The sequence below is a fragment of the Mustela putorius genome, unplaced genomic scaffold, assembly GCF_011764305.1.
Source record: "Mustela putorius furo isolate JIRA1106 unplaced genomic scaffold, ASM1176430v1.1 tig00537227_pilon_pilon_pilon, whole genome shotgun sequence".
NCBI classification, from domain to species: domain Eukaryota; kingdom Metazoa; phylum Chordata; class Mammalia; order Carnivora; family Mustelidae; genus Mustela; species Mustela putorius.
Genome location: NW_025422368.1, coordinates 12,565,684 through 12,585,665, shown reverse-complemented (window position 1 = coordinate 12,585,665; position 19,982 = coordinate 12,565,684). Strand labels below are relative to the sequence as shown.

At 37.4% G+C, this 19,982-nt stretch overlaps 1 protein-coding gene and 1 pseudogene across 9 annotated transcripts in view; both read left to right on the top strand.

The window, feature by feature from the left end:
* Positions 1–7: 7 nt before the first annotated feature.
* PPHLN1 (periphilin 1) overlaps positions 8–19,982 on the top strand; it is a 156,766-nt gene continuing 136,791 nt past the window's right edge. For 4 of the 9 annotated variants that reach the window (XM_004765556.3, XM_004765555.3, XM_004765553.3 and 1 more), the window contains exons 1-3: positions 9–95; positions 708–977; positions 10,927–11,018. In XM_004765556.3, the coding sequence (XP_004765613.1) occupies positions 938–977; positions 10,927–11,018 (132 nt within the window). In that variant the 5' untranslated portion in view covers positions 9–95; positions 708–937. Of the gene's footprint in view, positions 96–707; positions 978–7,387; positions 7,431–10,926; positions 11,019–19,982 lie in introns of all 9 variants that reach the window. The other 5 variants (XM_045073147.1, XM_004765552.3, XM_045073148.1 and 2 more) reach the window with 3 other exon arrangements.
* Positions 11,028–17,620, top strand: LOC101692001 (annotated as a pseudogene).

Sequence of the window (19,982 nt, the reverse complement as noted above, 5' to 3'; positions counted from 1 at the left end):
TTGCTGACGTCTTTGAGCGCGCCGGAAGTGCCTGCTTAGGAGAGGGCGACGAGCCGACGACTACACTTACGGGGTCTCCCGGCCGCCCAGAGTCGGTGAGCTCATTTTACCTTTCCACGAGGTGGACTGGGCCGGGCTCTGCTACGGGCCGAGTCGAGCGAGCGGGCGAGCGGGTGTGGGGTGTTTTCTGTGGCGGGAGTTGGAGTCTCCCGTTGCGTTTGAATCGTGCAGTAATTCCGCTCTTGGCGGTGGAGGGTGTAGAGACGCAGTGGAGTTTGGAATAAAGGAAACTGTTGAGTCTGAGACATAGGTTTGCTTCTCTTTAGCGCCTTATGATGCAGAAAGAGGACTGAATGGGTTGACTTCAGTGACCCAAGATAAGTTAGAAAGTCGGTAAATTTAAAGAATGTGTTCAATGTACCCAGTGAAGTGTTAGGCACTTTGAGAGCTACAAAAAAAAAAAAAGTGTAAAACTGGGCTTTTCCTGGCAGGTATCTCAGTCTAGTTGAGACAGGGTCGACTCGGATTGACAGAATGACTCATCTTGAGTTAGTGTGGACAAATGTTGGACTACTTGGCATCTTTTTCCGTCCTGTAAATCTATATTGGGCATACACTGTTTTTCTCTTAAGAGGAGATAACGGGGCTGTCATTCCTACAGAAAAATCAGGAACTAATGCAAGGTAGTTTATACTTCTACCCACCAGCACACACAGACCAGGCCTCTAACCATTCCTTGGAAGCCTGCGTGCCAGCACCCTGGAATCCAGAGCCTCTCCTGGAGTCTGCACAATCCAGATTGAAGCCGATGTCTTCTAGAGAGAAGGAACTGCATCCAGGGCGCAGCTGAATTTTGAGAGGCCCGAATGCCTCCACATCCACCAGGGGACCGCTGGGACTAATTCTCTTGGCAAACTTGTGGCCAACCAAAACTACCATGCTTCACATCCCCGTTATTTCTGGTTACCGCCCAAGATGTAAGCCCCTTTGGTCTTCTTTGCAACATCCTTATCTCCATGCTGCTTTGTACTTCCTCTCTCTTGATTTAGGCTACCGCTGCTTTTCCCTCCTTTTCTTAAACATTTCACCCCTCAACACAACAGCTGAGCTCACTGAAAGCTCTGTTCCTGCTTAACAAACTGTTACATACTCTACTGCTTTATGGAAATTCTCATTCTTCTCCTGACCATAACCAACACTTGGCTTTTTGACTCCTGCCCTTTCAGTTGAGTCCTTTCTCTGACACCTGCATTTAAGGTTAAGTGATGACTCTACCTGTATTGAACTGATTTCACTTCCTCAGAACCTCCCCTCCCCCCACCAGAGTCTTTGGGGAGATTCTTTTCTCTCTTCTGAGGCATTTGATTTCTCTGACCCTTCTTCTCCCTCTCTGTGGATAATCCCTACACCTGCTAGGGGTTTCATTTTCCCTGTGAGTTTCTCTGAGGGATATTTTGTAACTTCCCCCCAGAGAGATTTAGGTACCCTTGCCATGTGCTAAGTGCCCTCTACTTTCCTCATCCTAGCACTTACCACATGTGTGCTAATTAATTGCGTGTGCTAATTAATTGCTTGTCTCTTCACCTTCTTTACTAATCTGGGCTGTCATTTTCTTGTTTATTTTTGTAATTCCACTGCCCATTAGGCAGGTAGGTATTTATTTGATTGCAACTGCTGCAGCTACAGTCTCAGAAGTCGGGCAAGTTGACATGTCATCTGACTTTAAAATGTAAGAACCTTTGGAAAGGGATCAGCTGGTACTTCAGCTGGTTGTGGCTCTGTGAGAATATGGTTCCAGTGTTGCCAGAGCATGTAGGTTTTTCAATAATAGTTGGAAAATATGGTTTTGGAAAGTGATATCTCCCAGTTTTCAGGTGTTGTCAGTGGGATAAAACTATTACAAACAAAACCAAAACAAACCCCCCAAAACCCTGGGCCAAACACTTGTCACATGCAGCCTATCAGTCACCAGTTTGGAATCCTTTTTAGTGTGGTAGGGCTTAGAATTGGGCTTTGTGGAGAATACTAGATTTTGAGCTTCATCTTCATGGATAGTTAGAAGTCGAATGAGTACTGTAGATTGAGAAATACATCAAAAAACTCCAGGGTGGTGTGTGTGTTACTTTGTGGCATAGTGAGGAGTCTGGCCTGCATGACTTTTTTGGGAGAGAACAGGAGTTTAGGTGAGCTGATAGAGGGTAGAGGAATTTGGTTTTATTACAGTTAATTGATGTGAAACAGTTTGGATTCTTGATATGGAAACTTCGGCTATGCATGATGTATTAGCAAAGTTAACTGAGTATCCTTTTTTAAAGGTGGAGTGGAGAGGAGAATTGAGATTAGAAGGAGGTTGAGCAGTTAAGATGGTAATCTTTATCCTGGTGTAAAGTAAGATTTAGATTTATAAACATATATACGGAAACATCTGGTATTTTGGTCTATTTTTATTTTTATTTTTTATTTTTTCCAAAGATTTTATTTATTTGACAGACAGAGATCACAAGTAGGCAGAGAGGCAGGCAGAGAGAGGATGAAGCAGGCCCCCTGCCAAGCAGAAAGCCCGACGTGGGGCTCCATCCCTGGACCCTGGGATCATGACCCGAGCTGAAGGCAGAGGCTTTAACCCACTGAGCCACCCAGGCGCCCCTGGTCTATTTTTATAATTTCAGTTGCTTGATCACTTACACTGAACAATCAAGGATCTCCTAAATATTTAACACATATAGTGGAGCTTATATAAGAGGAATCCTTAAAGCACTGAAAAAATCAAGTAATTTGTGAAACTAGCCTGCGTGCCAGCAGCCTGGCATCCGTACTTTAAGTTATATGGTGGTTATGAACAATCAGTAGTCTCCTTAAGCGTCATTCTCCTTTAATCTGTTTAGTATACTGCCAGATTAATCTGGAATGACATTTTCCCCTATACCTTATTTCTAGGTTTAGAAGCCTGTGGTGAACTTCTCTAGCTGCTTGCTTTGTATTAGCATTTAATGCATTTGAATGTGTTCTGTCTTTGCCTGTTACCTTTGTGAAGCAATGTGATATGATGAAAAGGGTTTGGGATTTGAAATCCTGCAGAACTGAATGATTCCAAGCTTTGGCTTTGGGACTGAGTTTTTCAGAGCCTCTGTGCTTCATGTGGAATAGTAGAGATAATATCTACTAAAGGGGAGGAAATGAAAGCTTGTTGAATTCCTATGCAGGCTTACTTTCCATTTCTTTGCAATGCAAATCTTCTAATCAGTTGCAACTTTCTCAGACACATTTTCTGTAATTATAATTCTTTTACCTTTTTTTTGGATTCCACTATCATTCATCCCCATTTAAGCAATCTCTCAAGAGTCTATTTAAATTTTCTTGGCTTTCTTAACTACCATTTCCTACATTTATCTCCCTGAGCACAGAACAGTGGTTGATTTTGCTCTATTTTCCATGTTAATTGACATCAGTATTAGTTTTTTTTTTATAGACCTTTGCTAACTATGTTCTAAAATTCAGTTTTAGTTGTCTGAAATTATAAACATTTTTCAATAAAGAATAGTAATAATCTAGTTTATGGGTTGAAGTCAGTTCTTAAAAGCTTCCTTCAATTTAGGATGTCTAGAATATGTTTACCTTGCTTTAAGGTCAGTGGATCTCATACTGACATGAGTTTAAGTGTTTTTTTTTTTTTTTTTTTTTTTAAAGATCTATTTATTTGAGAGAGCATGAACAGAGCAAAGGGCAGAAGGAGAAGCAGGCTCTCTTCTGAGCAGGGATCACCCCACCACCCACCCCCGCCCCACAATGCTAGATCCCAGGACTCTGGGATCATGACTTGAGCCAAAGGCAGACACTTAAGCAAATGAGCCACCTAGGCACCCAAGTTTAAGGTTTTTTTTATAAAGTGTCAGCATTCCACCCCAGGCCAATTATATAGGGATTATGGAGGCTAGGGCCTAAGCATTTGTATTTTTTTTTTTTTTAAGATTTTTATTTATTTATTTGAGAGAGAGACAGTGAGAGAGAGCATGAGAGGCGAGAAGGTCAGAGGGAGAAGCAGACTCCCCATGGAGCTGGGAGCCTGATGCGGGACTCGATCCCGGGACTCCGGGACTGTGACCTGAGCCGAAGGTAGTTGCTTAACCAACTGAGCCACCCAGGCGCCCCAGCATTTGTATTTTTAAAGCTCTTTAGGCTGCCTGGATGGCTCAGTTGGTTGAGCATCTGCCTTTGGCTCAGGTCATGATCTCAGGATCCTGGGATCAAGCCCACATTGGGCTCTCTGCTCAGTGTTAAGTCTGCTTCTCCTCCCTCTGTGATCTCTGGCTTTCATTCTCTCAAATAAATAAATAAAATCGTAAAAAAAAAAAAAAAAGTTCTTTTGATAATCTAAAGTGCAGCCAGGGCTAACCAACTGTTTTAGGTGCTAGAGCCAAAGAATTCTCATTGATAGCCTTTCTTTCAGAAATGAAGTGACATTTGTATCATGAGAAATATATAGAGCCAAATATATAGAGCCAAAATCTTTTAAAAAAAAAACAAACAAACATATATATATGTTTGTTTTTTTTTTAAGTAATCTCTATACCCAACATGGAGCTCAGACTCACAACCTAGAGATCACGAGTCCCATGCTCCATGGACTGAGCCATCCAGGAGCGCCAGGAGCCATAATTTAATAGTGCTTATTGGAAGTTTTCTGAATACAGGTTTGCCTCACTCTCTGAAACCTTTCATAAGTTAAATGGCATTAAGGAAAGAGGCAGTTAATACTTTGTAAATGAAAATCTTTGGATTTCTTTTGTTTAGTGAAAACAGGTACTAAGGCAGGTCTTTTGTAAAAGCGAAGTGACATAGGTGAATTTTCAGGTAGCTGGGGATATCTGTAATGAAAAGATACAAACCAGTATTTAGGTTCCCCGGAATGGCTCTTATGGTGGTCATATGAATAATCTATCTATTTATCTGGCCAATATTTATTAAGTACCTTTACATTGCTAAGCAATAGAAGTAAGAAAAGCAATTGCCTTTGCAGTGGTGTTTAGTTTGGGAGGGAGGACTGGAAGAAAAGTTAAGTGCAAATGATGTTATATAGCACTATTATTAGCAGGGTGTCTTAACAACCCCAAAGAAAGAACAACTTTGTTCTTTCTGGAGAAGGTAAGAAAAGCTGACATTTAAATTGAATCCTGATGAATTACTCTAATCAGTAATGATATAAGAGAATACAAGGTTTATAATCTAGAACTAGTTTTTAGCAAACTTCTAAATGAAGCTTACATTCTCTATACTGAATTCTAATCCATTCTCAGCCTAATTATGATATAGAGGGTCCTTTGATTTTTCAGTTCTATCCTTCGGTTTTCAAATCCTATTGGATCCGAGAACTTGACTGGAATACTTCTGAGACTCCACTAATGGATGATTAGTAATTACACAGTAACATGATCACTTAAGTGGGAAAGCATCTTTGCTTAAATTTAGCTGATTGGCTTCTAGTTGTGGGATGGGTCAATTTCCTAAATCGGGATGTCATAAACAACATATGCTACTGATCAGAAGGCTGCTGAATAGATTATCTTTTCTCTTTTTTGTTGTCTTAATTAAAGATCCAGCTTAAGACTTACCTTCCTGATAGCCCAGTATTCTTTCTTTCCTTTTGTATGTAATCATCAAACTGTGTCTTTTGTTTTACTAACAGTACGAGATTGTGTATGGAATATTTTATTTATACTTCTCTTTCCCTATTATATAGATTTCTTAAGGATGAAGATGTTTAATAATTTGACATGAGCCTCACCTGTGCTACTGGATTTTTGGGGGGCGGGGGGAGGTGTTTTATCTTTGTGAAACCTAATTATTTTGCTTCACCATGCTCTGTTTAGCCTTACTAAAATGTCAGTATCTTTTGGAGGGTTTTTTCCTTTGTTTTTGTGGACAGGGAATGGGCTGAATGGGAGATAGGTATTAAGGAGGGCACTTGCTGTGACAAGCACCAGGTGCCATATGTAAGTGATAAATCACAAAATCCTACATGTGAAACCAACATTATGCTGTATGTTACCTAACTTGTATTTAAATAAAAACTTGGATTAAGTAGAAAGAATAATCAAGAAAAAAAGTGCCCCATGACAGCAATACCATTAGTGCATATATATATATATGTGTGTATATATATATATATATATATATATATATATATTTATTTTTTTAAAGATTTTATTATTTGACAGACAGAGATCACAAGTAGCCAGAGAGCAGGCAGAGAGAGAGGGGAAGCAGGCTCCCCACTGAGCAGAGAGCCCGATGTGGGGCTCGATCCCAGGACCCTGGGATCATGACCTGAGTTGAAGGCAGAGCTTTTAACCCACTGAGCCACCCAGGCGCCCTGCGTATATATTTTTAGTTTTATATTGTGTTCTATTTTTATGTTCTTAATTCTGAAAATATATAGTGATTTTCATAAAAGTTATCTATTTACAGATTTTATTTATTTGACAGCATGTGCATGCATGAGCAGGGAGGAGGGGCAGAGGGAGAGGAAGAAGGAAAGAAGCAGACTCCCTGCTGAGCAGGGAGCCTTTGTGGGGTTGGATCTGGGACCCTGGGATCATAACTAACTGAGCCACCCAGGCACCCCTTGGGAGAAAGTTTTAAAAAGTCCTCTGTTGTTGGAAATACAGGCTTTGAGTTCTGGAATGAAGTCACAGGAGTAAAAAGCACAGCATAGAGAATATAGTCACTGATACTATTGTAACAGTGATGTGTGGTGACAGATGGTAGCTACACTTGTGAGCATAGTATAATGTATTAATTACTGTGTTGTATACCTGAAACTAAAGTAATGTTGGGTGTCAACTATACTAAAAAAAAATTTGGAAAAACAAAAAGTTCTCCATCAAATTTTTATCTAGTAAGTTTAGTATTCTTTGATGAATTGATGTTTCTTTCTTGCCTTGATTTTGAGATGACGTGTTCATGGGACTATTTATTGCCAATATAGAACTGTAAGGATTTCCGGACTAAGGGTGCTAGAATTTTTTTCCATCTGTGAGTTATTTTAATCTTAATATTCTAGATAAAAATCACCTTAGACATCAAATGCACTTCTTTCAGAGATAAGGATAAGAGAGATGCCCTGCCCAGTTCTCAACTAGCAAAATTAGGACTAGAATTCTTTAATATAATTCAGTTGTTCTTATGAAACTTGGGTGGCCTCTGGTGGTCAAAATAATATCTTCTGTTTTTAAAGAGGTCTTTGAAGGGGGTTTGGCTTATTAATGGTCGTAATTTTTTTATTTTGAGAGTTTTATTTATACATATAATGAAGGGTTATATTTTCTCCATTGGTTGGTTTATACAGACACAAATCCTTATGTCTGTATTTTTCCCCCCCCTCCTGCAGGAGATTGTTGAAAACTTTAAATTTGATTCCTGAAAGGACTCAAGTAAGTAGTATAGTAGTTATTCTTACGTGTTTTTTATGGGAAGCCAGTATTTTATATTGTAGTGTTTACATCTAGTTAAGAAACTATATAGTATTTCCTTAGAACTCTTGTAGTTTTTCTTTTTCATTAATTACAGTCTTATTTTTACTTGTTTTCCTTTAGTTCATTAATTTGTATTCCTAATTTTTGCCATTACTTGAGACACTAAGCTTGTTTTTTTTTAAACGTATTACTTATTTAAGTAATCTGTACACCCCACATGGGGCTCGAACTCAAAACCCTGAGATCAAGAGTCACATGCTTCTCCCACTGAGCCATCCAGGTGTCCTGACACATTATGCTTACTGAATGATTTCTAGGACTTTTAAGTATAGTTATTTATTTTTGTTATAGATAATAGGTATAGAACATTATGCAGTGAAAATATTCATCTTCCTATACCCAGCCACCCAGTTCTCCCCAGAGGCAGGCACTATTACATTCTCTTGTTTCTACTCCCAGAAGTAGTCTGTGCATATGGATATGTATTCATACCCTATCTTTTTATTTTTCCAAAGCGGCAGCATATCCAACATATTAATCTACCCCCCCTTTTTTTTTTTTTTTGGCTTAGCAGTGTATCTTGTCATTCCTTCTGTATTATGTGTGGGGTTACTTTTCTTTAAAATGGCTTGCATAATTTTCCTTTATATGAATGTATAGCATTTTATTTAATCTGTACCCTTCTGACCAACATTTTAGGTTGCTTTCAGTCTTTGCTTTGTACCTGTTCAAGTATACAGAGAAGTAGAATGTCCAGGTCAAAGCATATGTGCAGGGGCGCCTGGGTGGCTCAGTGGTTGGGCCGCTGCCTTCGGCTCGGGTCATGATCTCAGGGTCCTGGGATCGAGTCCCGCATCGGGCTCTCTGCTCGGCGGGGAGCCTGCTTCCTCCTCTCTCTCTCTCTCTGCCTGCCTCTCTGCCTACTTGTGATTTCTCTCTGTCAAATAAATAAATAAAATCTTTAAAAAAAAAAAAAAAGCATATGTGCATTTAACATTGAATAGATACTGCCCATTTTTCCCCTGTCTGTACCAAATCACATTCTTTTCATTAATACATGAGAGCGTTACTTTACTTTAGTCAGAGCAGTTTTATTTTTGTGGAGCTTTGGTTGAAAATGTGTACTCGATTCTAGTTTTAGTTTTCATCTTCCTTATTTTGAAGAAAGTTGAGCGTCTTTTCAAAGGATTGAGTCATTGTATTTCCTTTTTTTGTGAACTGTCTTCATATCATTTGTCCATTTTTTGTGAGGGGTTCTTTTTTTTCCCCTGTGATTTGATTTCAGTTGGTTGCTGTTACTTCTCTCCATTGTTTCTCAAGCAGGATAAAATCTGACTTGTTCTTTAGACTCAATGAAACTTTTGGTGGGTTCAGTAAAGGTAGTATAGGAGGAGTAATTTTGATAATTTCTTTTTTTTCAAGCTTCCATCAATTCTTGTATTTAAAAGATTGGTTACTCTGAAATAACATTCTCTCTCTTTTTTCTTTTTAAAGGTTTTACTTATTTGAGAGCGAGAGAGAGCATGTGGGGTGGGGGGAAGGCAGAGGGAGAGGGAGGACCCAGGACTCTGAAATTAGGACCTGAGCTGAAGGCAGGTGCTTAACCAAGTGAGCCACCCAGGCGCCCCTGAAATAACATTCTTGATGATGTCTGATTATGGACTTGGATTTGCGGTTGATTTATGTATAATGTTAAAAGCTAATTTGTAACTTAAATTAAGATTTTTCTAGGCATCTTTGAGTTGGTTCATTTTATTGCACTATTTGTATTAGAAAATATTGTAGGTTTGTTTTTACAGAGAAAGTTAAGATTGTACTGTGGATAGTGTCAAAAAATATTGCCCTCATCATCCAGCCTTTGTTTTTTTCTGGCCTAAACCGTTAGAATTCTGTCCTGCCAAAGTGGGATGTCATCTTCGCCATCAACACTCCCCTTACCCTGTTAGTATTATTATATCATAAAGAGCCACTGAAAATCTTTTGATATGTATCTTCTCTGAGAAGTTTTCCTTCTCCACAAATTTGGGACTATGTGTTTGGACTTGTTGCCCTATTTTCTATGTACTATAAAGGTCCTGACTTAGTACGGGTCCCATTTTTCACTTCTCACTTGTGATTATCCTTCTCTGTATCACTTATGGTTCATAGTTCTTGCATCAGAACCTGGTTCACTTTCTTGTGGTTCTGTTCTCTTAACCATTTCTCATCTACTCTGGTGGTTGTTGAGCTGCTGCCTGTGGACTGCCTGCCTATTTTTGTAAATACAGTGTTTTTGGAACATGGCCACACCCCTACATTTATAGGTATTGTTTATGGCTGCTTTCACATTATAACACTAGAATAAAGTAGTTTTGACAGAGACCTGTGACCTGCAAGGCTGAAAATATTAGTCTGGTCCTTTATAAAAAAGTTCGCCAACCCCTGATCTACTGTGTTGCCATTTCATATAGATGACCTTAAGGCTATTTCCTGCACCCTCTGCTCATCATCTCTTGTTTGTCATGCTTATCTTGTTTTTTGCCTGTTCACATGTTGTTTCCGTCTGGACTCCATAATGCACTCAGCCCTCCATTCAGAACACGTCAGCTCTCAAAGTAGGAAGCCTCTGTCTGTATCCCAAACAAGAAAAATGCTGTCAGAACTTTTATTTTAATTTCAAATATTATGAGAATGTCTTTGCATTGAAATAAATTTATAGCATTAAAAGCAAATACTGAGTGTGATTCATTTCAGGGTTTGTTGAGTGTGCTTTTATGGGATTGTTTAACACTTTTTGATTAAACCATTTCATTGAACACATAGAAGAGATAAAGCTTTAGGAATGCAACAAAACTAGACACTAGTGTTACAGAAACCATCCACCAGGAAATACCAGCATTGCTGAGCATTGTAAATTATTCATGTAGATGCATCTTCTCTAATTTTTACTATAAGAATGAAAAAATATTTGTGGTCTTATGGATTTTTAAAAAACATTTTATTTATTTATTTGACCCAGAGACAGAGATTACAGTAGGCAGACAGGCAGGCAGGGAGCGGGGAGGAAGCAGGCTCCCTGCTGAGCAGAGAGCCTGATGCGGGGCTCTATCCCAGAACCCTGAGATCACTACCTGAGCCGAAGGCAGGGGCTTTAACCCACTGAGCCACCCAGGCACCCCTCTTATGGATCTTTTTACCACAGTTGTTGGAAACAAGCTCTTTAAAGCTTTAAATAGCCTTTGAAACTATGGAACCCTTTGGAACATGGGGCTTTCTATTACATTTTTTTAAAAAGGACATTTCCGAATTGTTTGGAAAAATAATTGCCTTACTCATTCTTTCTTCCTTTTGGTCACTTACATTTTATTTAAGTCTCTCTGGAAAATAATCATTGGCATGTAAATATTTACTTTTTTAAAAATCTCTCTTGCTCTCTAATAACAACACCCGTAAATCTTTGTTTCTTTTTGTTTAGTGGCTTACAGAAGAGATGAAATGTGGTCTGAGGGACGATATGACTATGAAAGACTTCCAAGAGAACGAGTACCTCCGCGAAGTCATCCCAGTGTAAGTTACTACTGATGTAGAATAATTCAAAACCTGGTGTCTAAGTGAATTTGTTATACTGAAGCTAGGTATAGTAAAATCTTTAATAGATAAAAATTGACCAGTCTGGGTTTGAAATATAGATTAAGCTTATATTTTAAAAGTTAAAAGTTTGAAAATGCAGCATTTTATTTATGTAGATAATCTTTATTTCATATTTCTTATTTAAATTTCTAAAATGGAGGGTTTTTATATTGAATTGAATTTGTGAAGAAAATTTGAGGTTATATAAAGATGGACTCTCAGGTAATGAAGGAGTATTTGAGCACCTGCTCCTACTATTGGCTGTCACCTATTCTTCTGTATTTCTAAAAATGTTTGCAAATTGGATATGTGAAATTATGAAGTAGAGGCAGATCAGGGGCAGGTAGGTAGCTTAGTATACTGTCCTACTAATTGTCTCTGTTGCTTTGGGAATTGGAAATTTTTAATTAGGCCTTTTCTCAAGGAGCTTGCTATTGTGCTTGTTACTGTATTCCCAGCACCATCTCGTATGTGGCACATAGTAGGAGTTCAGTGTTTATTGAGTGAATATATATACTCTCTCTGCAGAATCCTCTGCAGAGACCTAAGGGAAAGTTTGGGAAGGGTCAAGAAACTGTCAATCTTAAACTTTACACAGGCCCATTCTAAGCACCAGGGGTTTGGGTTGTGTTGATACTATGTGGCTATATGGATTCATCATATGCCATCAAAGGGTACAAATACTTGTTTATATGCTAGTTTTTTGTTTTTGTTTTTTTTTCTTCACTTATATATTCTGAGTAAGTCCTACAGATGGGTGATACCACTTTTAGCATTGTCATTTGGCCCGGGTTACAGCTTAGGCTGGGTTGATCTAAAATGATAAAAGATGGACTTTTTGGTTTTTGGCTCAGAGGAGGCAGGGGTGCAGCTGTCTTTAGTAGTCTCGAATTCGGGTTCATCCTGACACCAGCTACCTCCGCCATGCCTCCTAAGTTCAAGATCCCAACCCCAGTTAGATCAAAGTCATGTACCTGGGGTGCACTGATGGGGAAGTTGGTGCTATGTCTGTCCTGCCCCCCAAGATCGGCCTCTTGAGTCTTTCTCCAGCAGAAGTTGGTGATGACCTCGCCAAGGCAACTGATAATTGGAAGGGTCTGAGGATTACAGTGAAACTGACCATTCAGAACAGACAGGCCCAGACTGAAGTGGGACTGTAGGCATACTGCCTCTGCCCTGATGGTCAAAGCCCTCAAGGAACCACCAAGATACTGAAGAAAAACATTAAGTACAGTGGAAATATCACTTTTGATAAGATTGTCAACATTGCCTGATAGATATGTCACTGATCTTTTTTTTTTTTTTTAAGATTATTTATTTATTTATTTGACAGACTGAGATCACAAGTAGGCAGAGAGGCAGGCAGAGAGAGAGGAGGAAGCAGGCTCCCTGCTAAGCAGAGAGCCCGATGTGGGGCTCGATTCCAGGACCCTAGGATTATGACCCGAACCGAAGGCAGAGGCTCAACCCACTGAGCCGCCCAGGCACCCCAATATGCCACTGATCTTTAGCCAGATAATTCTCTAGAACCATTAAGGAGATCCTGGAGATGGCCCAATCTGCGGGCTGCAGTGTTGATGGCCACCATCGTCATGACATCATAGATGACATCAATAGTGGTGCAGTGGAATGCCCAGCTAGTTAAGAACTACAAAGGAAAACACTTCAACAAAGGATCATTTGATGACCCCCCCCCAAAAAAAGATAAAAGATGGAGGAAAGAAAGAGGCCTACCATATTTCAGAACGAGTAGACTTGTTACTATATGTCATTTCTTTCCAAGTTTTATTTATAGATTGTGTATTTATTATCGTCTGTGGTTTCTAATTAAACTTTGAGTTAAATTCTTTCCTGTTTGATAAAATTATAGTTTATCTAGGAAAACAAAACAAAGTGATATAGATAAACATAATATGGGAGTAATGAAAAGGTAGTAAAAGGGATGATTTTAGAAAAAAAAATTCTTGGGACCCCTACCTTTCTAAGGATATATCCTATTAGGAATTTGTATTCAAGAATACTTAAAATTTTCTGTGTGGTTACGCCACCAACTGGAATATATAGTTGGATTTGTTTTAGTTTGTTTTCAATTTTGGGGAATTGCCTTTTTTTTTTTTCTAATTAGGTTTTTTTCCCCCTTAATGTAACACATGATTCCGAATTATAAAATAAGAAACATTTAGACAGGGGGTGACTTTTAAGTGGTAACTTACTGTAATTACATGTTTAACTAGTTCCTGCTTACTGTAAGTGAGGGGTTTTACATATAAATCTCTTAATCTTCAAAACAATTCTGAGTGTTGAATGGTACAACATTTATAGAACTCAGTAGAATGTTGTAGAAGCCATAAAATGTAAGCAGGGATTTATATACAGAAATAGAATTTCAGACAACAGTGGGAAGTATTCATGATCAAATCATGGGAAAAGTTATATATTACACCACTTATTACACCATTCTGCGTTATTTATGCACGCTGGCTTGTATTCTAGAACACAGTGCAGTGGAAGGTGATTCAGAGAGTTAAGACTGGAGGCAGAGGGACCTGTCAGGAGGCTGTCAGCTATTTCTATGGGGCGGGGGGGAAGTGGTTTAAACAAGCTGGGGAGGAATGAGTTTTAAGATGGGGATGATTGGCTTATCAGTGGCCTAAGGACAAAAGAAGGACCCTTCTGATCTCTAGGTCATTGTGTGAGAATGGATTTGAGAAAGTTCATACTAAAAGCCTTTGTTTTCTCTGAAGGGGTAGCAAGATCATCTGAAAGTGCAGGAGGTAGAGGGTGATTTGAGGCCAGCCTTGAATTGTGAGTAGCTATTGTTGGTATCTTCTCACCAGAGATGTTTTAAAAGACTGTGGCTGAGGGGCAGTGAGCTTTGCGCTGTAATATTATAGGGGTACCAGTCTGTAGGAATGTGTGCTTTATTACCTAAGTAGCCCAATTTTGGAGTGGAGGAGGCAAGTTGTTGTATTGGTTTAAGATGGCATGATGAGTGGTGGACTCAGGAAGATAAAGATATTGAAAGTTCTGACTCAGAGAGTTACTGAGGTAATATATTATGTGTTATGGGGTGATTCAGGAAGGAGATAAAGCTGTAAGAGGGACAGTGGATTGAAAGAAGTGAGGGGTTGAGGGACAGTAAAGGCTCAGTGAAGCTGAAGACCAGTGTGTGGTAGAAAGATAGGCAATTGGTATTTTGAAGTGTAGAGTTTCCAAGAGAGTACAGTTCTGGGTGATTTAAAGTCCAGCAGATGGTGGTAGGAATAGAGGGTGGGTGAAGGTTAGGAGATCAGGAAAACTTGGTAGCTCGATTTGCTCAGTGATTTAGAGTAGAGACTCTCAGGAAAACTTGGTAGCTTGATTTGCTCAGTGATTTTAGATTAGAGACTCTCAGTCCTCGCTGGACTTTGAAGTCACACAGAGAGTTCTTAAATATCAGTGTCTGGGCCCCATCCAGAAAATTAAGTCCTAATATTTGCAGCTAGGATCAAAACATCAGTTGTATAAAAGTTAACAGGTTACTTATGCAGTTAAGAAGTGCAGATGAACACTGAAGTTGCTGATGGTGACAGGAGTTGAGGTAAAATGACAGGTGATGGAAGTTATCAGTGGATGAGGCTATTGTAGTAAAATCTAAACCCACACATTTTCATTTTTAAATAATTTATGTGGGTGTAAATGTGAAATAGAGGCTCCTTTATAAAGTAATTTCATCAGCAGGAAGAAGATAGGAATATTTTATACAACAAGTGCATTTAAAATCACAGTGGAAGTACTCAACCAACTCTTAAGTTCCCAAAGGTGAATCTGACTTTCTAAATTCTCTCGCTACTTAGTTCCTCCTATTTGGGGAGGTACCTAGATTGCCTTTCTCCTGAGAGCACAGAATCTGTCCAGACCTTGTGCAACTTTATTGCTCTCCTTTTGAAGAAACAATTTTAATTCTAGTGATTGGTCCCTTCCTCCTCCCAATAAGCCTTTTTTAGTTGATAAATCCTTCTCAATTCCCACATCCCTTTCCCCAAGACTTGCTTTTATGGTGAACGTGGCCTTTTTTTTGGTTAGAAAATTAAAGCCTTCCCCTCCCCTCAATTATGTGCCTTTGATGGCTCTTGGAAGTTATCTCTTTACCTTCTATGTTACACCTCCATTTTCATTTTAGTAAAGTAAAGCAAAGTTTCTTAAACTTTTTGGTGCCATGGATCCTTTTAACAGTCTGGTGAAGCCTATGGATCCCTTTTAGAGTAGGGGTTTTAAAACTACAAAATACACAAAATTAAAGAAGACCACTTATATTTGAATTATCGAACTATTCTAAAACAATTTTGTAATACAGTAATATGTACTTCTTTAGTAGGTCATTAAAGTACTAAGAGCTAATGGTGGGAGTTTCATTACTGTATTTTCAGTTATGAGAGAAAATGGTATTTTGAGATAATGCAACAGCTATAACATGATATGAAAATATCTATGATTTCTGTTAGTGACGAAGCCACAGATACTTCTGTTGTTATTCTGTTGTTTGTTGCTGTATTTGGGTGAAAAAAGTAATTTTTTATTTACATCTGATTTCAAGGACCTGCTGAATCCTTGGGCTAGAAAATTGTTAAATGACACTAGAATTAGAAATATGAATTAGTAAAGTTAGTATACATATTAGTATATATATAAATATAAATTAGTAAAGTTCCTGAATTTGGAGCTAATAAAAGTATAATTTCTTTAATATTTAAAAACATTTAATAACAAAACAGAGATCATCTAATGTTATTTTAAAAACCATATTGGTATATCATATTGACTTGTACAAGATTCTCATAAGCAGCATTATTCATAACAGCTCCAAGCTGGCAACAATCCAAATGTGTAACAGTAGAGTAGATAAATTAATTGTGCAATTTACACAGCAGTTAGAATGAATGGACCTGATGGACCATTGCAAAAGCAGCAACAGGTATGAATCTCACAGACATCATACTAAAAAAAAAGAAGCCAAATACAAGAGTATATCCTATATTTCCTGCATATTTAAATAAAGTTTCAGAATAAGCAAAACTTATCAGGAAAGCAGTTACTTTTAGGAGAGGTGAGTATTGACTGGGAGAGAGCACAGGAAGGCTTTTGCCATACTAGGGATGTTCAGTTTTTTGATCTGGTGGTAGTTATAAAGTGTAATTATCTTGTAAAAATTGATCCAGGAGTCATTTATGATTTTTAGACTTTTTGTATGTATGTCATACTTCACTAAAAACTTAGTTTTAAAAAGGCAGATTATTTTTTTTCTAAATATAAAATTAGTTAATCCTTGAAAAAGTAAGCACTCACTATCATTAGTGCCTGTGACAGAGGAAGGTAATGCTCTATTTTGTATATTTGGGTTCTGTTCTCTAACAGAAAAGCAATTTTACTGCATTTCTTTTTTTTTTCTTATTGCTCCCATTTACTCACTACTTATATTCAACTATTAACATTTTATGAAAACTTTCTTTATCATGTATTTATCCATTTATCTGTCCTTCATCCATCTACTTAATCCATCTAGTTTTTGGATGTATTTCAAAGTGAACTGGACAGGTCTGCTTTTCACTAACTCTAGGTATACATACCATAAAAGTGCCGTGTTTTTTTTTTACATCTTTTTCTAAATGCAAAAATTACACACATGTAATACAAAGTCTTAAGTGTTCATCTGCCAAGTTTTGATTTAGTAATGTTCCTTTGTGTAGAGCTTCCCTAGGAGGTGTTTTACGTTCTTGGTTGACAGAATTGCAAGTATTTAACTTCCTTCTTATCGTTACTTCCAGAGAGGAACGATGAGTTCTTGGCTATATTCTGTAACAATATGTCCTGATTTTCTGGTGCCGTTTCAATTTCAGATATTTGACTCATTATTTCCCAGAGCCATTGAAATGCAAAAACACCAGTATTTCTTTGAAAATTCAGTGAGTGAATTAAATGAGTAAGTGCTGTTATAGAAATGCATGTCACAAAATATGAGGTAGCAGAAGAAAAGAACCTCAGACTTTTGAAAGCAAAAGTCCACCAGCCTGTGTAGTAAAATTTTTTAGTTATGTGTGGTTTGTGTGGTACATTTCTAACAAAAAGCATGTGATGCTAAAAGTAGCATAAAATTGATGTAGTGAAGCAGAATATGTTACGTATATAGTGCCTACTATGTGCCAAGTGCTGTTCCAGGTGCTGGGAATAGAGCAGTGAGTTAAGACCAAGGTTTCTGTGCCAATGAAGCTTGCATTCATACTGAGTTGATTGTTTCAGGGAGGAATGGGATTAACTCTTTACATTTGCTATCATACTTAGTTACTTTGCTGGTAGGTTAGTGTGTTTTAGTAGTTTCTGACTGATTATAAAGACAAAAATTAAAGATATAAAAGTAGAAAAAACATAACAAAATGAACTCACCATGGGCGAATCATCCAAATGGCAATTATCAACTCATGGTCCATCTTGTTTTGTTTATGACTACCCCAGTTTCTTTTCTCCCAGATTATTATTATTATTATTTTAAGATTTTATTTATTTATTTGACAGAGATCACAAATAAGCAGAGAGGCAGGCAGAGAGAGAGAGAAGGAAGCAGATTCCCCACTGAGCAGAGAGCCCAATGCAGGGCTTGATCGCAGGATCCTGGGATCATGACCTGAGCTGAAGGCAGAGGCTTTAACCCACTGAGCCACCCAGGCGCCCCTCTCCCAGATTATTTTGAAGTAAATCCAAGATACTCTATTTCAAGTACAAATAACTATTTTAGTATGTGTCTCTAAATGATAAGGATGCTTAAAAGGAGGTGTTTAAATGTTTAAATTTTTCCTTTAAATAAAATGTTTTTGTGTTAGAGTTTGTGCCGAGTATATTTTAATGACATTGGTAAAGAAATGCTTTTAAAGAAATGTGCTAATCCTCATAATTTGTCCCCAGTTAGTAAAGAGATTAAATATTAGTGTGGAAAATTTGGCATTTAAATATTGAATGAAACAAAACTTGGTGCTATTATTCATTTACTGAAAGTATTTCTCATTAGAATTTATAGCAAATTAAGAAATAATTGCTTTTTGTAATAAAACATGTTCACCATTTCAGATCTAAAAATTGCAAAACTAATTTGATATGTATCTTAACCTGATCAGATACCCATTAGCACAAGCAAACTGTGAGCACTCCCTATTTCAGAAACCCAGAGAGCCTAATGGTAGGAATTGTTTCACCCCGAGATAGTGACCTATGAGAAAGTGTAAATTTCACTGACCTATACTCAAAAAAGTATTCAAATCTATATGCAAGTTTTTGCTTCCTATATTCTGCCAGAATAGATCAATGATTAAGTAAAATAGGCCTAAAATTTTTTTTTTAAATGAGTTACATATTACTTTTTTATTTTGGTCTGACCCATCACAACATTAATACTAATTTTGGAGGAGCAGATCTGATAGATTTGATGCATATTTTTGGAAATTCTAGTAATAGCCATGGAAAATTGATAAATGGTATAATAAATATGTAATAGTATTAAGTTGATATAGTCTGATCTTAAAGGGATACCATACATATTTTTCGTAATGAATGGAAGCAATGAAAATTGATTTCATTGAGGTGAATTCAAATTTTATGTCCAAACTCAAGATTTGAAATAATAGAAATGTTTTGATTCCATGGAGTTCATTTTTTTTTTTTTTAAGATTTTTTTTTAATTTTTATTTATTTATTTGTCAGAGAGAGAGAGGTAGAGTGAGCGCAAGCACAAGCAGACAGAGAGAGGCAGGCAGAGTCAGAGCGAGAAGCAGGCTCCCTGCAGAGCAAGGAGCCCGATGTGGGACTCGATCCCAGGACACTGGGATCATGACCTGAGCTGAAGGCAGCTGCTTAACCAACTGAGCCACCCAGGCGTCCCTCCATGGAGTTCATTTTTAAATTAATTGAAAATGATCCTGTTATCTTTAAAAATCTTTTAAGATATTCTTCAGAAGTCATAATTTTTATTTCTGGTTTGCATATAATAGTGCCATTGCTTTCCAAGGTATTTCTAAAATGAAGGCTATGAACATATCAGTACCTGAAGCCTTGTGTCCTTCTGTTAGCATTTAAAAGGAAAATTACATGTTTATAGCTTAATATAAATTTGTATGAGAATTCATTCAAACACTGAATGAATGTTTCCAATTGGGTCTGGCATTGCTGGTAATATAAAATACTGTTTGAACTTTCTTTATAAATAAAACTTTAGAAAAAAATTCTGAAATCTTTGCCTCCCATCATGGATTTTATTGGAAAGAAAAATCCTTGAATATAATACCTGGATAATATAGAAACTTTCTAATAATATCATCTTGCTTTATCACAGACTCCTGTAGTCATCTTCATTTCCTTAAATCTTTTCATGTAACTAGGGAGTTTTAAGAATAGATGCCTAGAGAGGTGAGATGGTATAGGTGCTTATATTTGAACATTCTCAAAACAAAGGAAATGTCAGTTTGATCTTCATTGCTAGATACAGAACTGTAATCAAGAGGGTTTTTTTTCTGTTGGCTGATTAACAACTCTGGAATGATTGTTTTCATTTATTATTATTTGAAAAAAAAAACAGTTTATTTAATCTATGACTAAATGTGATTTGAATATTATTCTTTGAAAGTTTTACCGTATGCATTTTACAGTCCTAAAACCACTTTGAACAAAGGAAAATGTTGCTTTGTAATCTCTCTATTCATAGAAATGTTTAGATATGCACACTTACCCACTATCCCTCCAAATAAATATATACAAACAATCAAGGATATTAAAGAACGGAATTTTATGGTTTCTTGGAAATGGAGTAATCAGTGATTCTAATTTTATAAACAACAGATTTTGATTTAGAAAATTATATAAATTACAAAGTTGCTAATT